We start from the raw sequence: 21019 nt of genomic DNA, 5'->3' as shown, positions 1-21019 counted from the left end.
AGGGAGCTGCCTGTCTTTGGTTACTGCCTGCTGATTCTGATTCCAGCTGAAGTCTGAAGTCAGGAATCTCTTTGCCTGGGTCCGCTGGGGTCTCAGTCTTGAATGATCTGCTGAATCATCTTTTGTTTTGTTTTGCCAGTCCTGGGCCTTGAACTCTGGGCCTGGGTACTGTCCTTGAGCGTTTTTGCTCAAGATAGCACTCTACCACTTGAGGCACAGCACCACTTCCAGCTTTTTCTGTATATGAGGTATTGAGGAATTGAACCCAGGACTTCATGCATGCTAGGCAAGCACTCTACCACTAAGCCACATTCCCAGCCTGACTCATCTGTTTTATTATAATATGTTTTTTTCTAAACACATAGGAAAGCCTTTGAGAGTGAATACTCTAGATGTTTATAGTTACCCATTTATTTGCTTTGTTCTGTACCTGTCCACTAACCCATCAGTCCATTCCTCTAACCATTCACCTCAGAACTTGGGGTTCATTTCAAAGGAGGGTGCAGGTTAATATCTTAGCCCTTGATGTATAGTGTTTGTTTTTTCCTTTCAACTCTAGATTAAAAACAAAACAAAACAAAAAAAACACCAACACATTGGGCACTGTGGCTCATGCTTGTAGTCGTAGCAACTCAGGAGGCTAAGACCTGAGGATCCTAGTTCAAAGGTAACATGGACAGAAATGTCCTTGAAACTCTTATCTTCAAGTAACCAGTAAAGAGCTAGAAGTGGAGGCATGGTTCAAGTGGTATTCAAGCCAGCCTTGAGTAGAAGAGCCAAGTGAGAGAGCTTGAGGTTCTGAGTGCGCCTGTGCACATGTGTGCACACACACTATTTCCCCCCACCCCCCATTTGTGGGGCTTGAACTATGGGCCTGGGTGCTGTCCCTGAGCTCTTCAGCTCAAAGCAAGTTCTCTAGCCCTTGAGCCACTGCCACTTCTGGTTTTCTGGTAGTTTATTGAAGATAAGAATCTCATGGACTTTCCTGCCCATTCTGGCTTTGAACCATGACTCAGATCCGAGCCTCCTGAGTAGCTAAGATTACAGGCGTGAGCCATTGGTGCCCAGCCACATTGCTTTTTTTTTTTTTCTTTTTTCTTTTTGTACTACTGGAATTTAAAATCAGGGCTTTGCATTTGCTAGGCAGGTGCTCTACCCCTTGAGCTCTGTCCCCAGTTCCCCTAAAATGATTTTTATACCTTATCTGAGGTTGCCCTGTTTCCTCTACTTGCCCTGACCCACACATCTGCTCCATTTACAAGCAATCTAGGATTCCGCATAATCGTCCACATTACACAAATCTGGTACCCACACTTTATTAATCTCTAGTCTTCAATTTCTCTCCCTATTACTTCCTCTCTTATCTCGTTACTCAGCATGACTTTTCATTTGCTGTCCCTTCTCTCTTTCAGCTCCCTAGCAGATAATTTTGAAACTAAACAACAGCTGAACAATGTCCCCAGTGTCATGCGTGTCTGGGTATGCACCGCACGTCCATGCTTGCCCAGAACAGAAGCAAAACACAATTTCTTCTATTTTATTTCTTTACATCAAAAGTCATTAAATCTGCCTGCATGACCTTCAATCCATTGGACTATTTTTAATATCTGTGTAATCGAGTAAGTCAGGCTACATTCCTTCGTAGAAGAAATCCTTGCTGCTCAGTGGCGAGGCAGATATGCTCAGGGAACAATGACTCTTTGTAGGGCTGGAGAGAGGCTCCGCCATCCTACAATCACTGGATTGTGTAAGTTATTATATGTCAATCCATGCTAGTTACATATTTGCATTGTTGTGCAAGTATTTTCTTATGCCTTTTTGAAGGGAATCCTGCTCTGGCAATGCAGAATTAAAAGACTCTGTTACTCAATCTAATGGTTTCTTTCTGTTACCCATGCCAGGGGTAGTTCAATTTTTCATGAAAGACTATCTGCTGTAAGATAAACTACAAATAATGTCTAGCAACTCAGACATCACTGTATTTTCTGTAAAACAAAAAGCAACCTGAAGGAGCCCTTTCCTCTTGGTATCAATTTTATAGCAACCATATGTAGGATTAATTACAAAGTTGAGTTGGCAATTTCTAAGTAAAAAGGAGAATTAATTTTTTTTTAATAATCACATACTAGGGGAAGAAAGTGAAAAGAAAATTTTCAACTGGGCACTGGTGGCTCGTGCCTATAATCCTAGTTACTTGGGAGGCTGAGATCTGAGGATCATGGTTCAAAGCCAGTCTGGGAAGAAAAAAACCCAAGAGATTTATCTCCCGTTAACCAACAAAAGGCTGAAAGTGGAGCTATGGCTTAAGTGGTCAAGCTCTAGTCTTGAATGAAAAAGCTAAGTGAGAACTCAAGGCCTTGAATTCAAGCTCCAGTACTGGTACGCACACGGGCATAAAAGAAAAAGAGCTTGAGGATAGCACCTAGGCTCTGAGTTCAAGCCCCACATCTGACCAAAAATTAAGGTCCAAAATTATGCTAGCAATTCCTACTTTGAGATACCTTAATCCTTGTACCTGACCTCTTTCTTGCTTTTATGCTTGGGTGTTGGAGAGGTGAGAGTTCATTCATTCAATTCCCACTAGGCACTTGATTGAATGCTAAGCATATCCTTGCCCAGATACTGTTTGTTGTAATACTTATGAATGCCATAATAGATTCCTGCATATTTTGTCTGCATTTAATCAATTAACCTCTCTTCCTTCTTCTACTCAAGACACAATGGGCAAAGTAAAATATAATTGAATTCTCTTTTCTCTCTTCAGAGGAAAAGGACCAAATTCATTGCTTGTGATTACCTGACTGAGTGGTTGTACAAGTAAGTTAAGCATTCTTTCTTTCTTTCTTTATTTTTATTTTTTGCTGGTTCTGGGATTTGACTCAGGATCTGGGTTCTGTCTCTGAGCCTCTCTGGGCTCAGGGCTAGCACTCTACTACTTGAGCTACAGCACCACTTCCAGCCTTTTTTGTTTATGTGGTACAGAGGAATTGAACCCAGTGCTTCATGCATGCTAGGCAAGCACTCTACCACTAGGCCACATTCCCGGCCCTGTGTATGTCTTTAAATATTCAGTATCTCTAAGAATTCCACCATGTTAATTTGCAAGTGGAAGAACAGCAGTTGACTTCAACTCTCACTTGTGGTCTTCTTGTCCATCAAACATGTGGTATCCTGGCCAGCCACAATCCAAAGAGGACAGGAGAAACCTTCACAGAATTCTTCTCCATCCCATTTGTGGAGGAGTGGCTAAAGAATCAGTAAGTAAAGAATTTCCTCCTTTTTCTTCCTGTCAGTCATGAGGATTGAACTCATAGCCTGGGTCCTGTCCTTGAGCTCTTTTGCTTAAGGCTAGCACTCTACTACTTTGAGCCATAGCTCTTTTTCTGGTTTTGGAGTGATTAATTGGAGGTAAAAAGTCTCATGAGGACAGCTTCCAACAGCCCCAGACAGCTTCCAACCTCAGTCCTCAGATCTCAGCTTCCTGAGTTGCTACGATTATAGGTGTGAACCATTGGTGCCCCAGTGCCCTCCTAATCTTAAAATGGTATTAATGAACTAAGTCTAACAGCCTAGGACTCTGGTCAGTTATACCTCGGCCTCTTGTGTCTCGATATTTTTAGCCTGAGTTAAGCTCATCTTAACAATGCAGAGATTCCATTTCAAAAATGAAGTAGAAGCCTGGTGCTGATGGCTCATGCCTATAATCCTAGCTACTCAGGAGGCTCAGGTTTGAGGATTGTGGTTTAAGCCAGCTTGGGCATGAAAGTCCATGAGACTCTTTTTTTTTTTTTTTTTGGGTCCGGTCGTGGGGTCTGAACTCTGGGCCTGGGTGCTGTCCCTCAGCTCTTCAGCTCAAGGCTAGCACTCTACCACTTGAGCCACAGCGCCACTTCCGACTTTTTTCTTTTTGCTTATATGGTGCTGAGGAATCGAACCCAGGGCCTCAGGCTTGCAAGGCAAGAGCTCTACCACTGAGCCACCTTCCCAGCCCCTCCATGAGACTCTTATCTCCAATAAACCATCAGAAAAATGGAAGTGGCGCTATGTCTCAAGTGGTAGAGCGTTTGCATTGAGCTGAAGAACTCAGGGACAGTGCCCAGGCCCAGAGTTCAAGTCCCATGACTGATTAAAAAAAAAATGAAGTGGAAAACAAGTTTGCCATTATTGTTGTTGTTGTTATTATTATTGGAATTTGGAACAGGGGCTTGAACTCAGAACCTGGGTGCTGTCCCTTAACTTTTTTCCTCATAGCTAGTGCTCTACCACGTGAGCCACAGCTCCACTTCTGGCTTTTTACTGGTTGATTGGAGATAATGGTCTCACTGACTTTGCTGCCTGGGCTAGCATGGAATACCTGCTATCTCAGCTTCCTGAGTAGCTAGGATTATAGGCATGAGCCAATTTGGGCTGTGTTTTGTAGATCAGGAAGCTTATTTATTATTCTACCACTAGCCTTACTTGATTCAGATAGGCACTTCTGAGATCTAGCCATGTTGATTTGATTACATCTAATCTCTGCTTTTTTATGGCTTCATAGGGCATATCTCATTTCTAGATTTGTATTAGCTATGTATTCATACAAGAAATGTTTATAGAGTACTGCTGTACACCAGCATCACTTTAGCTGGGCTATTGGGCATAGCAGGAACATAATAGCACAAATCCAAGCCTTTGTGGAATTTACATCCCAGTGAGAGTAAATATGTTAAGTGTTAGGAAAAATAAAGCAGAGAGAAGCCTCTGGAATATTGAGGGAATTTAATTTTATGTGGCGTGGGAAAGATATCTCCTGATTATGATGCGTTCAAGCAATATTCTATTATTTTAAGCCTTCAGTAGAAGAAAACAAAGTTCAATAACTTAGAAGATAATACTTATTTCATCTGTTGCTTTGAGAGTGTTTCCATGTCAGTCCTTTGTAAGAACAATGTCAGGAAGTTGAGACACAAGGAAATCAAATGAGGTTAACTAAGTCCCTTTTTAATTTTTTTCTGTAGAGGCATCCTCTCTGTCTCTGTCTCTGACTCTATCTCTCCCTCTTTCTCTATTCTCTCTGTCTGTATAACCTAAGTTAGCCTTGAACTCACAATCCTCCTGGCTCAGCCTTTGGAGTGCTAGGAATAGAGGTATGCAGTACTATGCCCAGCCTGTCAAGGCAGTTTTTTTTTTTTTTTCATCGGTCGTGGGGCTTGAACTCTGGGCCTGGGCGCTGCGCTGTCCCTGCGCTTTTCAGCTCAAGGTGAGCGCTCTACCACTTGAGCCACAGGGCCACTTCTGGTTTTTTAGTGGTTTATTGGAGATCAGAGTCTCATGGACTTTCCTGCCCGGGCTGGCTTTGAACCATGATCCTCATATCTTAGCCTCTTGAGTAGCTAGGATTACAGGCATGAGCCACCGGCACCTGGCTTGTCAAGGCTTTTTTTTTTGGGGGGGGGTCTGGTCATGGGGCTTGAACTCTGGGTCTGGGCACTGTCCCTCAGCTCTTTAGCTCAAGACTAGTGCTCTACCACTGAGCCACCTTCCCAGCCCTTGTCAAAGCATTTTTAAGTACAGTGAGAGACTCTTAGCCCTCAGTGTCACATCTTTTGCTTAAATCTGTTGAATAGACTCTTGGATGACCTCCCCATATTGAAAAGAATAACCATAATAATAAAACCAAGATACCACCTGAGCCAAAGCTCCACTTCTGGCTTTTTGTGGTTACTAACTTGAAGATAAGGGTCTCATGGGCTTTACTACCTAGCTGGGTTCAGATTTCCATTCTCAGATCTCAGCCTCCTGAGCATCTAGGATTACAGGCATGAGCCACCTGCCCCTGGCACCAGTTTTCCCTCCTTTTACTGATTGTTGTTGTTGTTGTTGTTACTGTAGATTAAATGCAAGAAGTTGCACTTACTAGGCAAGTGCTTTGCCACTGAGCTACATCCCAGCCCTTTTCTTGGTTCATTTGTTTGTTTTTCTAATCTGAGATTATATTTTGAAAGGAGAACAATATTGGAAAACCTTGTCTCATTTTTTAGTTTCTAAAGCCATGCCCAGGGCTGGTGCACAGGGCTCTAGGTTTGAATCCCAACTGCCACAAAACAGAAAAGCCAATTGTACAGCTTAAAATGGCTGCCTAGGGCCACAGAAACTCCTAAAAATGATAGATTTCCTAGAAACTGTTACCCTGAACTCCTTGCTTGAACTTGAACTTGTATTCCCTATTTCCACTACTGTTCCATGAGGTGCCCAAAAGCATGATACAAAAATTAAAACAACACTCATCTAATTCATTTGAGAAAATAAATATATTGGAACACCTCTCCACAACTTACTGAGGTTGGTGCTGGAGGAAAAAAAAACAAAAACAACAGAACCAAGTGATTTATGGTTCCAGCCCTGGGGGTGAGAGACACATGTTTATAACAAGCTGTAGTTTCTGTCATGAGTGTTGTAATTCAGATGTTAACAAAGCACTAAAGAGAAGTGGGGAAGCAGGAGGCCTTCCAGGGCCTCTCTCTCCTCCCTTTCTTTTTCCCCCCCTCCCCTCTGGAATGGGCCTGGAGCCAGCCCAGCTAGAGCAGTGGCCATGCTGGGTACTATCCAGATTTAGCCTTGCCAAGTAAGAACTCAGGTGCTGAATTCTTCTTTAGAACACACGGGATCAGGACAAGCCAGAGAAACAAGTGGAGAAAGTTTCTGTCTCTAGGGGAGCCAAACTCTAATCCAGGTGTCCTCCTCTCATTGCTGGAAGCACTGCTGCCTCCCTAGCTTAGTGGTAGACAAGAACATCCCCAGTCACTGCCTGGTCTTCCAAGCCAACAACAGTGCAGCTCTCTGACTTTGTTCCTTATGCACAACTCTGAGTCTCTTGCCTCCATTTAACATTTTTTTTTGTGCCAGTACTAGAGCTTGAACTCAGGACCTGGCTATACTGTCCCTGAGCTTTTTTTGCTCAAGGCCTGCATTCTACCACTTGAGCCACATCTCCACTTCTGACTTTTTGCTGGTTAATTGGAGATAAGAGTTTCTCCAACTTTCCTACCTGGCTGGTTCCAACTGTGATCATCAGGTCTCAGCCTCCTGAGTAGCTAGGATTACAGGCCTGAGCCACCAGCACATGGCTTGCCTCCATCTTTTTTGCTCCATCATTAGAGAAAACTCAAGGGTAATTTCTTCATCTGGGGAGCCTTACATTAATCACATCTGCAAATAAGTCCCTTTTGCTGCTGTCAGGTGACACATTTGCAGGTCCTGAAATTGTGATCTGAGTGTATTTGGGATCTTTATTCTGACTTCCTTGGAGGATAATATGGGGAAAGTGATGGTCACTCTCTCCTCAGGATCTTTTTATCTTTCTGGAGATAACTTCCATTACAAAACTATGGCGTTTGTAAAAATTATCCATGCTCAGTGAAAAAAAAAATCAAGCAAAACAGAGAAGCAGAAGGCCCCAAATTACCTCAGAGCCTGATTCCATGTCAGCCATGTTGCCATTTTTGACGTGCTATACATTGAATGAATGTGCAGATAGATATAAGAAGATGTGTTTTCACTGCTCTGAGACCAGAGCTGACACTGTCAGGAAATTTGAGCAGAGGGACCACAGAGCCACCGTCCTGCTGGGGGCTTGAGAGGGTTCAGTTCTCTCTTCTAGATGTGTAGGTGCAAAGGCATCTGCTGCGAAGGAGGGAGGGGCAGGCGGGGGTTGCACCAGCTGCTATGGCAAGACCCATAGAGAGGAATAGGGCTTGACAGGGGCGGCCCCCCCTCCCATGGCCCGATTCAGGGTGCACATAAACAGGCTGTTTCTGTGATTGTCTCTAGCAGGCCTCCGCAGCCCTGGAGAGGGGGTCGAGAGACAGATGGTAGGTGGACTTAAGAGTTCCATATTGGCAAAGGCCAATATCATAGCAAGTCCACACAGGGCCCAGAGGATCGTTAGCCACAGGTGAAAGCTTTGTTGTCTTTTCTAAAGATAAAGATAAATGTCAGATAAAGATATCATGCAGCCTAACCTAAGCTAAAGGGAAACTAGGATCCTTCAGTTCCCTTGAAGGTAAGCCCCTGATTGACCTAAGGACCTCCCATGAGGCTCGGCCTCTTAAAAGTCCCACCACCTCACAGTGCCATCAGCATAGGAACCTTGGAGCAGCAGTTTCGGGTCAGATCAAGAATTTGGGAAAATGAGATGTGACAGTCTTCAGAAAGAAAAACCCACTTGTTTATTCAATTTACAAGAAAAAAAATTAAATCCTTTTAGTCCTGATTTTAACTCTCTCTATGGTGTCTATGGTGTGTGTGGTGTGTGTGTGTGTGTGTGTGTGTGTGTGTGTGTGTGTGTGTGTATAGTCTTTTCTGTTTTTGGAACTGGGGATCAAATCCAGGATGTTGCAGTTGCTAGGCAAGCTCTTTGCCATTGAGCTACATCCCAACCCTAGTCCTGATTTTAGACTACAGCCCTGTGAAAATCCCCTAAATATTATAGGTTTGCTAGCATCTATGGGCTCCAATAATCCTGCCTACCAGCCTAGGAGCCATTTAAAGGGTGAGCTAAGGTCTTATTTTAATGTTCTTTGTAAGACACGCTCTCCAGAGCCCAGCTGCTCTGCCGCTGGATGTCATTCTATTGTCAGTGCACAGCTGGTAGGTTGGGATGGTTTGCCAGTTGTTTATCACATAAACGATGACCCCTCTCCTCACTCAGCATGCTCTGTGTTCTATCTATGTCTCAGCTTTTTGTTTCTTTTCTGTGCTGTTTTAATATATATATCTGGATATGTATATATATATATATATATATATATATGTGTGTGTGTGTGTGTGTGTGTGTGCATACATATCTATCTATATGTACATTTTGTATAGCTAGGGACCTTGAGAACCCTTTTAAATTAAACTCTTCTTCAGCTTATAAAAATAACTGCAATCTGTCATATGTACAATATACATATTTATTAAATAAATTATACAGTGAAAGGAAATGATCCTTGGCTGAACATTAAGATCCACCTGAATAAATAACTCTGGACTTAAAAACCATCTTTCAAAAGAAAATATCACTCCAAATGATAGAAAGAGTGGTAGCTTTGATTTGTCTCTATTTCTGGTAGCTTTTCTATTTTCAACAAAATTACTCTTTTTTAAAATGATTTTCCTTTTCTTTTTTTCTTTCTTTTCTGCCAGTCCTGGGGCTTGAAATCAGGGTCTGGGCATTGTCCCTGAGCTTCTTTTGCTCAAGGCTAGCACTTTTCCACTGGAGTCACAGCAGTACTTCCAGTTTTTTCTGTGGTACTGAGGAGTCAAATCCAGGGCTTCATGCATGCTAGAGAAAGACTACCACTAAGCCTCATTCCCAGGTCCCAACAAAATGAATGAAGAATGAATGAAAGTCAGTTGTAAAATAGAAGGGTATTTACTTTTGACAGTAGTGGGGTTTGAACTGAGGGTCTTGTGCTTGCTAAGCTGTGCCCCAGCCTCCATTTCCCCTGTTTTGTTTTTTTGTTTGTTTTTGGTGTGTGTATGTCATATGTATGTGTGTGCCAGTTCTAGGGCTTGAACTCAGGGCCTGAGTGTTTTCCTTTAGCTTTTTCATTGCAGGCTAGCACTCTGTCACTTGAGCCACAGCTCTACTTCTAGCTCTTTGGTAATTCATTGGAAACAAGAGTCTTACAGACTTTCCTGCCTGGGCTGTCTTCCAACTTTGATCCTCAGATCTTAGCCTCCTGAGTAGCTAGGATTACAGGTGTGAGGTGAGTCACTGGTGCTTGGCTTCTCTGTTTCTTCTTATTCCTTTTTTTTTTTTTTGGTTTCTGGTGGTAGACACTTATGTTTATTCCAGCTGTGCATCCATTTCCCCATTTTCTGGAACACCTCAAGTTCCTCGAAGGACCTTGTCTCTCCCATTCTTACACCATATCCATCAGAGGTCAGACTCTACCTCTGTCTCTGTCTGGGAGATGAGCCTCAGGCCTGACCAATCAGAGCAGTGAACTCCCCCTGACCACAATGGATGCTACCCATGCTGGTTCAATCAAAGATAATCAAGAAGCAACCAGGAGTTTCTCTCATTTTCCACTGGAGTTGGATCTTTGTGGTTTTAAAGCTTTGAGGGGAGAGGACTACCTCCTAACAATCCTGTACCTGCTAACAGCAGGACAAAGAGGTGGTGAGAGTCCAAGTTGGTGTATCTATGAACTTCACTATCTGACTAGGCCTAAAGCCAACTCAATCCTTTTGTAATTGTAAGCCAGTAATACCTTCTTTTCCCTTTTCTTAAGTCAATTTGAGTTAAATGTCTAATACTTGTAATCAAGAGTCCTCATAAGCTCTTGTGCATGATTCTACTCCAACTACCCTCCAGAACTGTGTTAAGTCAGCTTCCTCCAGGTTCTGCTTCAATAGCAAGCAATCCTCAACCTCAGTGCCTTCAACACCCTGGGATTATTGCTCTATCTGTTACATGTTGGCTACCTATCATCTTGTGCTCTGCTCCACATCTTTTTGCCTTAGAATTTAAGATGAAGGAACAGCATTCTTCCAGTAGAGGAAGAAGAATAATGTCCAGACTATACAATGGCAAACACTCCTCCTCACATCTCATTGGCCAGTATAAGTCATGTGACTGCAGTCAGCATCAGTGGTGCAGAGAAGTGAACAGCTCCTACAGAGAAGAATAATACAGTCTACCATGAGCTCTAATTAGAGATGGATGAAAGTGTTTTCTCCTCACCTTTCCACAGTGGCACATTATCCCATATCTCCTGTTGGCCCAACTCCTGTTTATGAATCTAACCCCATTCTTTTGAAGTTCATAGTCCTAACTCAACCAGCCAATCAGAGGCAATTACATTATGTACTAGCATATTAAGAACAGGAGGTTAGACTTTTAACCAAAGACAGTAACCTGGAGAAAGAGCAAAAAGAAAATCAGTAAATCAATGCAAGGTAGAAAAATGAAGTGCTACTGTTCTGGTCTCACATCCCAGGGGAGAAGGCTCCTGAAAGCCATCATTAAAACTGAGATCTTCAATGAAATGGTGATTGTGTTTTAGTGAAGGAAAAGGTTGCTTAGGGTAAAATGGCTTTTCAGCTCAGATCTATCCTTGGACAAAAAAAAAAAAAAAGGAGGAAAGAAAAGAAACTACAATAGTTTCATGATGAAAGGTATCTTGTGACCACAAACTGAGGTGGAAACAAGTTTTGCTGTGTCATTTGAGGACAAATCTCAGCCTGTGACAATCTATTTGTACTGATGTTTGCTGAAGGAACTGCAGATATTCCTACCTTCAAAATGGCACCAAGACCTGCTCATACTGCCAACTAAAGATAATAATTAATGGCGGTAGGGCAGAAATTTTGCTCTCATGCTCCCTTGGTAAGGGGAAAAAGCCTCTTAATTTATTTTATACTAGGAAGAATAGATTTCTGTCTCAGTCATTTATTTCAGAGGCAAGAGTGTCAGGAGGACAGTAAACTGTCTTTCTGTTCACATAAGACAGAAAGGAGGACTGCTTCCAGGAAGGGCAAGCAGAGACCCAGAAATCTTCCAAGTGCCTCCCTCTGTGAGGACATTTGACAAGTGGTTGTACTGCACCTGGGTCTCAGAGGACTAACACATGGTCCCAGGCAGTCTGGACACACAGAGGCTTCACCGATGGGGTTCGATGAGTGGGCCTCAGCGCTGTGTTGAACTGGAGTGACTCAGCCCAGCCTGCTGCTGGAGTAATCACAGCTTGCTGATCTCTTAGGGTGGAGATTAGTGTGGGGGCGAAAGCCAGATCACAGATCACAACCAACGAGCCACGGTTTCTAAATGCGCTTTGTGGCTTCGAGAGAGCAAGTCTGCCCCTGGTAATGGGAGCAGTTCCTCATGTCACTGAAGAAAGGAGCTGAGAGAGTCCAGTGATCTTTCCAGATATCTCTGTTGAACTTCTTCCAGCAGTTGAAGTTCATCAGTCAAGAATGCCAGGCCTTGAAGAGGGAAAAGTTGGGCAGCTAGTGAAAGTGGAGGGCCAGGTCTCTTGCAGGATACAGGAAGGTGGACATGAGCCCATACTGGCCTGCTGCAGATGGTGATGGATACAGGCCCTGTGCCATTGCTGTAGATAGCTTCCATGTGAACACAGCTCCATCTCTTCCCTAATGAAAGGTGGAGGGAATTTTTGGTTCTGAAATCCATTTTTCATTATCTACTTGGCCCAGTGTGATTTTGGATGGTACTTCCTTAATGGCTGGAGAAACTCATGAAAGTTTCATGAAACTCTTGAAGATAAACCTTTCAGAATTTCTTATGGTGTATTTCATAAGCAAGCTATATTTTCTTTATGCCTCACAAATCTTTAGGTTAGCTAAAAAAAGAGGGGGGGGTAACCATGTCTATGTTTTTTTTCTCTCTCTCCTTTTTTTTGTTACTGGTCCTGGGTCTTGAACTCAGGTCCTGATCATTGACCCTGAGATTTTTCACTTAGGGCAGGTGCTCTTACCACTTGAGCCATAGATCCACTTCTAGCTTTTTGCTGGTTAATTGGAGATAATTGAGGCTGGCTTTAAATTCAGATAATTAAATCTCAGCTTCCTGACTAGCTAGGATTACAGGCCTGAACTACCAGCACTTGGCCTTGTTCATGCATTTTTATATATACATGCTCACATAAGAGTCTGAAAGATCTGTTCCTTTTCAGAATTATTACATTGATTCTTGTGATTCTTATGATTCAAATATATTGAATTCACAAATGTGAAGAGAAAGGAGGACAAATGAGCATTTACTAATAAAATGAATCTTCTTAGAAATTTACCCTTCCACACTGTCTTGCCTGGTAAAATGTCTGTTCTGGGGACGACAACTTCAGCTCCAGAGGAGCCTCAGCCCAGCCACCCCCTCCCATGATTGATATTCCCATCTCCTGTCCCTTCCCTGGCTCCCTGGGGATCAGCCCTTGTCTCTTTATTTTTATTTGACTTGAAGCCAGTGGCATTGATTCCAAAAGACAGAAGAGGACCTGGCATGGCTTCTGTCCCTTCAAGCTGGCCTGCTGAAATGATGGCTAATTCCTTTTCATTTGGCCTGATACACTCGGTTTTCTCATAGTTGTTTGGAAACGAGACAGCATGGCATTATTTAGCTCTGAAAGCAGATGTCACCAAAGGTAGCCTTGTATTACTGCCTTCAAGGTCCTCTAGAAACCTCTTTTTTGCTTTTCAGTGATGCCATTTTGACACAAAGCAGTGTTTCATTACTGGCCAGAGCACTCTGTTGGGGTGCACAGTCCCTGCATCCTCAGATTCACAGTTCTGTCCACTTGCTGTCCCCCAGTGAAAATACTGGCTTTGGGACCATGACACCAGCGATGAATATTGTGCCCAAGGCAGGAAGACTGCTCAACAGAGATGCTCCAAACCTCCAAGTACAAGTGACAGACTCCATGTGGCTTAGCTGCTGTTTCCTCCGCTGGAAAATGGCTGTTTTTTTGTTTTTTCTGTTTCACACAGACAGCTGCTAACCCCGTCCCTCCCCTCCCAGGCCACTCCCTGGGTTTCCTGCACAGCTTGTGTTTGCAACAGCAAATACTGACCTGGAATGAGCCCATCACCCCTCTGGGTTTTTTTTTTTTTTCCAGGTAGGATCTTGGGCTTTTGCTTGGGCTGGTCTTGAGCCATAATACTCCTACCTCTGCATCCTTGAGTAACTGGGATTATAGGTGCATGCTACCATGCCCAAACTCAAAGGATAGTTCAGGTAATGTTTGAGGGTAGACTGGAAAGGGAAGAGGAGTGATCCAGGAGAGAGAGGTGTCAGGCCTCCCATTTGAAAGGTATATTTAAGCAAATAAAGGCAAAGTGTCCCTACCTCAGGGCAAATGTCATCCCACACCAAAGGGCAGGACCTAGTAGTATGCGTGAAGTCGATTGGCAAAATACAGAGGAGCCCCACTCTGAGAAGTCGAATCGGGAGTCTTTATTACAAAGCTGGTGACTGTGAGGGGACTTCTGTCCCAAAGGAACTTGCAGGGGGCTGGGAAGGTGGCTCAGTGGTAGAGTGCTTGCCTTGCATGCATGAGGCCCTGGGTTCGATTCCTCAGCACCACATACGCAAAAAGAAAAAGCCGGAAGTGGCGCTGTAGCTCAAGTGGTAGAGCGCTAGCCTTGAGCTGAAGAGCTGAGGGACAGCACCCAGGCCCAGAGTTCAGGCCCCACGACCGGATCCCCAAAAAAAAAAAAAACAAACCAAAGGAACTTGCAGCCTCGAATGCAGTTAATACAAAGTTTATAGAGGCGAACACCTCTAAACTAAACCTAGTGAAAGCATATTTACAGAAGGAAAGCAAGCTAGGGGGAACAATCAGGGGCAATCAAGGGCAAGAATTCCCCAGAGCAAGACTTTCCTGGAGCTTAACAACCTTTGACATACCCGTACCTTTTGGAACTAGGTGAAAAGTCCCCATCCTCCACTAAGATGCCAAGATGGTGGTATGGACAAGATGGCATTACCTAGGCCCAGTATCCATATTTCACTAGCAAGTTGAGGCCAAGCTGGCATTCTGCTGGCTGCCCTTGAGCAGAGAGCAACCTGTACAACTGTAATGGGTGCCACTGGCTGGCATGCCAGCACAATGGGCCTGTCATGGGCATTCAGAAGCACTGGGTAAGATTCAGCCAGTGTCCGTGTGCCACAGTCTCCTTAGAAACACCCAGATTGTTCTGGTAGCTGTTACTTCCAGGATATGGTGTGTTGCTGTGACACTACCGAGTTTTAAAAAATAAGAGCGATGGGGCAGGGTGTGGCTGCTTTTGCTGAGGCTGTGCATTAACTAAAGGCTGGGTACCACTGCTCCCTTGCCCGCCTCCCACTTTGTATCTCTGCCCTTTGATCTGATCCATTCCCTTCTGCAGTCTCTGTACAAAATCACCTCAGCTTCTGGAAAGAACAGATTCACCTAGAAGCATCTTGTGAACAGAGGCAAACTGTCTCTTAGACAGGTGCCTCGTTATCAGCTTGAAAAGAGCAGCCTGGGCCTCCCTGGTCCAGGACTGAGTCAACCTAGCCATACCTGTGGCTTGAGATGTTCTAACTATGCATACCTTTCTCACCCCAGATCCCAGTTCTCCCTATTTAATCTGAGACCAATGCCTGGACGTCAGGACCCCCAAGGTGGCTGAGGATGTACTGAAGTGCTGTCTTTCCCAAGGCTACCATGCAGTAAATCTGTTTTCTCTGCCCTTCACTCTTCATTTGACCACTAGATCATTGTCCAGGTGTAATGTAGGACTCCTGGACTTTGGACCTCAGATCTAAAAACCCAGTTTTCACGGATATCTATCTATCTGTCTGTCTGTCTGTCTGTCTGTCTGTCTGTCTGTGTGTATGTTCCCAGCTACTCAGAAGAGCAACTCACTGAAAGGATCTTGGTTCAAGGCCAGCCTGGCTAAAAAGTTAATGAGACCCCCATCTCTACCAATAAGCCGAGTATAGTGATATGCACCTGTCATCTCACCTACCTGGGAAGTATAAATAAGAAGACTGTGGTCTAGGCCAGCTCAGGGAAAAACACAAGATACTTCCCTAAAGATAATTAATGCAAAGAGCTTGGGCTGGGGCTCAAATGGCAGAGCATCTGCCTGGCAAATATGAGGCTCTGAGTTCAAACCCTAGTATGAAAGAAAAAGAACAATGGAACTGTGGGTGAAGAAAAGCAGTTATGTGGAAAACTAGAGAGCTAGCCCCCCTTGGGGCGTTAAGTGAATAAAAATGGAAAGTGAACATTAGGGAAACGATACTAGCAGAGCTGCCATTCCCAGGGTGTAATTACCTCTGCAGAGAAGGGGGAGGCTTTCCCGCCTTAGTGCTGTAGCGGGGATGAGGCCTGCCAGCACACCAGAGCCAGGAACAGCTGCACGTCCAGGAACGGCCACTGAACCCTGAGTGCTTCCTGGCTTTGGTTTCTTTCATTCTGGAGCAATTCAAAAGAGCATTCATTCATTCCAACAAATAGGCTGAATCAGAATTTTCTTTTCTTTTGGTGATAACTAGGATTTGAACTCAGAGCCTCCTGCTTGCTCAGCTGGCTGGCTTGCTCAGCTGGCATTCTACCACTTGAGCCATAACTCCACTTCTGGCTTTTTGGTGGTTAATTGGAGATGAGAATCTCATGAACTTTTCTACCTGGGTTGGCTTGGAACCATGATCCTTAGATCTCAGCTGTAGCTAGGATGACAGGCATGAGCTACACTTAACGCTTTTCTACCAGAAATGACATTGTTGGCCAGATGCCAGTGGCTCACACCTGTCATCCTACCTATTCAGGAGGCTGAGATGTGAGGATTGTGGTTCAAAGCCAGCCCAGTCAGGAAAGCCCATGAGACTTAACCAATAAAAAGCCAGAAGTGGAGCTGTGTGGCTCAAGGGATAGAACACTATCCTTGAGCATAAAAGCTCAAGGACAGTGCCCAGGCCTTGAGTTCAAGGCTCAGAACTAGCTAAAAAAAAAAAAAAAGACCATTGTGTAAGAAAGGAGCTAAATGAGGCTCTTCAGAGACATCATTGTGTTGTCAGTGTAGCCAAGTAAAGGACGGGTGCTCATGACTGTGTGTGACCGTTTTCTTCCTTTCCAGCCCTCGGCCACCAATCCCGCTGTCCTTGCTGCTGACAGAAGAGGAAGCAGCGATCTCCATCCAGGCATTCTGGAGGGCTTACCTGGTAAGGCTTGTATGTAGCTGTGTGGTCTTTGTCTTGGGGTACGGGAGATATCTGTCTCACAGAGAGACCCTAGGAAAACCCTCAGATGAATTTGAGAAAAGATATGATCACTCCCTCTCACACACATAACTCAGAAACTGGGTTCCTTACAAACTATCCCTGAAGGGTGGTTTAGAATTTCTACCAAAACTGGGCTGGGAAGGTGACTCAGTGGTAGAGTGCTTGCCTTGCATGCCTGAGGCCCTGGGTTCGATTCCTCAGCACCACATAAGCAAAAATGAAAAAAGCCGGAAGTGGCGCTGTGGCTTAAGTGGTAGAGCGCCAGCCTTGAGCTGAAGAGCTGAGGGACAGCGCCCAGGCCCAGAGTTCAGGCCCCATGACCAGACCCCCGTCCCTCCCCCCCAAAAAAGAATTTCTACCAAAACTTATTTTGCAGGCTGTGGGTATGAGTCAGGTCATCATATGTCTGCCTCTTGGGTGTGAGGCCCTGAGTTCAAACACCAGGACTGCTTACTAAAACTGCAACAACTTACTTTGCAATTCTCATGAAAAGAACTGGCTAGCTTCTGAAAGTTGGCCTGACTGGCCTGAATTGTCTAAAAATAATCCTATAGCTAGACAATACATAGAGGAATACATTGTGTTAGAAAAGAAGGAAACTCGGATATATTTTAAAACAGTCTGGCCTTTTCTTCAAAGCAAATCATACCCAGAAATCTGGTGGGCAACAGGTATGTAATATTATGAGTGGCTTGTGTCATCCTGCCATGAGCCAGGGGGCTTTGGAGCACATTCCCGGTGCTGTGGGTCCAGTGTGAACCTTTTCATGATGGCAATCTGCACCCCAAAGAATGAGTGACAAAAGAGAGAAATAGATAAGTTGGACTTCACGCAAATGAAAAATGTAGGTGAGTAAAAGAGAAGCCTCAGAATGGGAGAAAATATTTCCAAACCAGGTATCTAGAAGTCTACTAACCATCATATATAAAGAACACTCACAACTTAACAAGAAAAAAATATAAGCAACTATGAAACTGTCAAGGCTTTGAATGGACATTTCTTCAAAGACAATATATCAATATATATGCAAATAATCCCATGTGAAGAAGATGGTCAGAAGCCAGGAACCAGGTGGTTCACACCTATAATTCTAGCTACTCAGGAGGCTGAGATCTGAGGATCGAGATTCAAAGCCAGACTGGGCAGGAAAGTCTGTGAGACTCTTATCTACAATTAACCACCAGAAAATCAGAAGTGGTGCTGTGGCTCAAATTGTAGAGCATTCACCTTGAACTGAAGAGCTCAAGCCCCATGACTGACCCCCCAAAAAAGAAAAAAGACAAGAAAAGAATATGGTCCTTAGTCTCTAGGAAGTGTGAATCAAAGTCACAGTGAGCTCTTTGACCCACCTGTGTGACTATAATTTGAAAGACCACAAGGGCAGAGAGAACTTGGAGCCTTCGTGTATTGCTAAGAGGATGTATAATAGTATAGTCACTTTGTTTTGTTTTATTTTTGTCAATCTTGGGACTTGAACTCAGGGTTTGCCATTCCTGAGCTATTTGCTCAAGGCTAGTGCTCTATCATGTTGAGCCACATCTCTACTCTTGTATTTTTTTAGTGGTTGATTGGAGATAAGAGTCTCACTGACTTTCCTGTCCAGGCTGGCTTCAAACTGTGATCCTCAGATCTCAGCCTCCTGAGTAGCTAGGATTACAGGTGTGAGCCACCAGTGCCCTGTGGTACAGCCACTTTGGAAAACAATCTGGCAGTTCCTCAAAGAGATAAACAGAACTTCCAGCCTCATCCTTCTCTGACAAGCGGTCTGAGGACCTCTTACAAGTGTAGTCACCCAGTACTTGTCCTGTGTTGGCTCCTGCCACTCAACAGTGGCTCCTGCCACTGTGTTGTCATGTGTGTCACAGCTTCCTTCCTTTACAAGGCCAAGTAATCATCGTGCCTGGAAGTCTTAAAACCCACCAAAGCTGCCAAGATCCTCACTCGTCTACCACAATGCTAGCCAGAGAGCTCATTAAAAATGTCTTAGCTGACAGCATTCACAGAAGTGCCACATGCCAGAAGATGCTATTTGTAGCATTGTGAACTCTTCTTGGGGCTGTCAATTTATAATTAGCCTAGTAAATAGGTCCCTGATAGTTTATTTTAATTTACTTGATTGTTATTATAGAGGTGATATACAGAGGGATTACATTTTCCATGTGTCTGGTAATGAGTATATTTCCCTTCGTACAGTGTCATCTGTTCCTTCATTCTCTCCCATTCCCCCCCACCCCCATCTCTACCCACAAGTTGTATAGTTCACTTTTATCAATATCCAATGCAGAAAGTGTGCTCCACTGCTGCACTTTCCACCTGTTTTTCTTGGACTGTGCCCTCTGATAGTTTTTGATTTTTTTTAAACTAAACATGAATCACTTCTGCAGAAGCAGACATTCCATTCCCTGGTTTCTTTCAGATTGTTTCCCCATGCCAAATTGGCTGTGTGTGTGTGTGTGTGTGTGTGTGTGTGTGTGTGTTTCAATGCATTTTAATCATTATTTGCATTTAATGCATTTAATGAAATCTGATCCTCTGACAACTGTCCTTTCTGTAGCAGCCATGTTTCACAGTATCCCAGTGCTCTTCTGGCTGTACCATTCCAGATGGCATTGGTGAGCAAGTATGGAGAGAGGGCAGTGGGGACTGCTGCTCTCCATGGATCACAGTGGTTAATTTCCTTAGTGACTTGGGAGACAAGGACCAGATGGACCCACTATGTGTGTGTCTAATGAGGCCTTCTCCTCCTTTGTTCTATTTGATCCTAACTCAGTCTGGACACCCTGGTAGTGAGCGTTGGCAGTTCCCTCCTCCCAGTTCCATTCTTCTAGGCCTTGGGATATCTTGAGGATTGCAGAGGCCACCAGCCATCACCCCTATTTATGAATTAACACCCTGGTAAGTCACTGTCACAACCTTGCAAACTTAAAATAAGAATGCAACGAATGAGCAGAGACTGGGGTCTCTCTCCTCACAGTAAATGGTGGAAAATCTGTGCACTTGTACTTTATAGTAAATGTTGACAGCAGGCTGAGTGTGGATGCGACACCCCCTGGAGAAAGAGCTTGCTATCAACTAGAGGGCAGAGTTGGTGGAAAGGCCACTCCTGGATTGGGCCAGCTTGGACATGATGGCCAGGGGACCTCATTCAGGCCAGTAAGACTTGGGAGACTCCATTGGGAAAACTATCACTAGAGTAGCTGGGACAAAGCCACTATCATCACTGGGGTTACCAGTCACCAGGCTGTTGGTGACCATCTCACCACTGAGAGGAGCCTGCCAGACATGACTGAAGAGGCAACCAGAGCCAAGACTCAGGGCTCTGTGTATGTTGGGTCAGTGCATGGCTGAGTGCCAGCTACTTGGGAAGCAGAGGCAAGTGTTCAAGGCCAGCCTGGGCAACATAGCAAGACGCCACCTCAAAACAACAATCCATCTCTAGAGAAGTGTGATTATTTTGCCTGTAGACCTCTAAGAAGTGTGATTATTTTGCCTGTAGACCTCCTGTAGGGTGTCTTAGGGGCCATTGCTGGCAGGAAATAACAGACCTCAAGTCATTTGGAGGACAGTCTGCACTGTGGATCAAAGAGTCTACCGGAAGAGCATCCTGAGGACACTACATGAGATTGGTGGTGTTCACACAGCTTTGATTTATCTTACTGTTTCCTGAAAACCACTTACTTCTGTTCAGAGATCTGATCTATGGCAAACACAGCCCAAGAGCAGGATCCCACAGCCCAGGAAAGGGCCTGAAGACAGTATCCAAGGAAGGTTTTTCCCTTCCCCCCATATTTTCCTGCTGCAAGCAGGAATTCCAGCTGGAAAGCGGTGGTTTTCCACAGAGAGGAAAAGAAAGGCAGCTGCAAGGCTGGGCCATGAGGCATATCATTTTGAGGTGGGAATATGCAACTGAAGTCTTGCTCAGCAGCCTAACATTCTTGCTTATGATACTCTAGCTGAACAGAAATATGCCCCGTGTTTTTAATAGTGTGAGCTCTTGCAAGGCATGGATGGTTCATGCCTATAAATCCTAGCTAGTAGGAGACTGAGATCTGAAGATCGTGGTACAAAGTCAGCCCAGGCAGAAGAATCCATGAGACTCTAATCTCCTAATAACCAGCAAAAAGCCAGAAGTAGAGCTATGGCTAAAGTGGTAGAGCACTAGTCTTGAGCATAAAAGATAAAAGCTAAGCAAGAGCACCAGGTCCTAATTCAAGCTCTCAAATCACACACACACACACACACACACACACACACACACACACACACACACACACACAC

General features: G+C 44.3%; 1 protein-coding gene across 1 annotated transcript in view; it reads left to right on the top strand.

Moving 5' to 3' along the window:
• The window catches only part of Iqck (IQ motif containing K), a 77748-nt gene that overhangs the window by 22658 nt on the left and 34071 nt on the right, over positions 1-21019 (top strand). The window contains exons 7-9 of the mRNA XM_013011192.1: positions 2765-2817; positions 3180-3257; positions 16597-16681. Coding sequence (XP_012866646.1) covers positions 2765-2817; positions 3180-3257; positions 16597-16681 — 216 coding nt within the window. The remainder of the gene's footprint in view (positions 1-2764; positions 2818-3179; positions 3258-16596; positions 16682-21019) is intronic.

This window comes from Dipodomys ordii, unplaced genomic scaffold (genome assembly GCF_000151885.1).
Source record: "Dipodomys ordii isolate 6190 unplaced genomic scaffold, Dord_2.0 Scaffold14, whole genome shotgun sequence".
NCBI classification, from domain to species: Eukaryota; Metazoa; Chordata; class Mammalia; order Rodentia; family Heteromyidae; genus Dipodomys; species Dipodomys ordii.
This window is presented reverse-complemented; position numbering and strand designations above follow the sequence as displayed.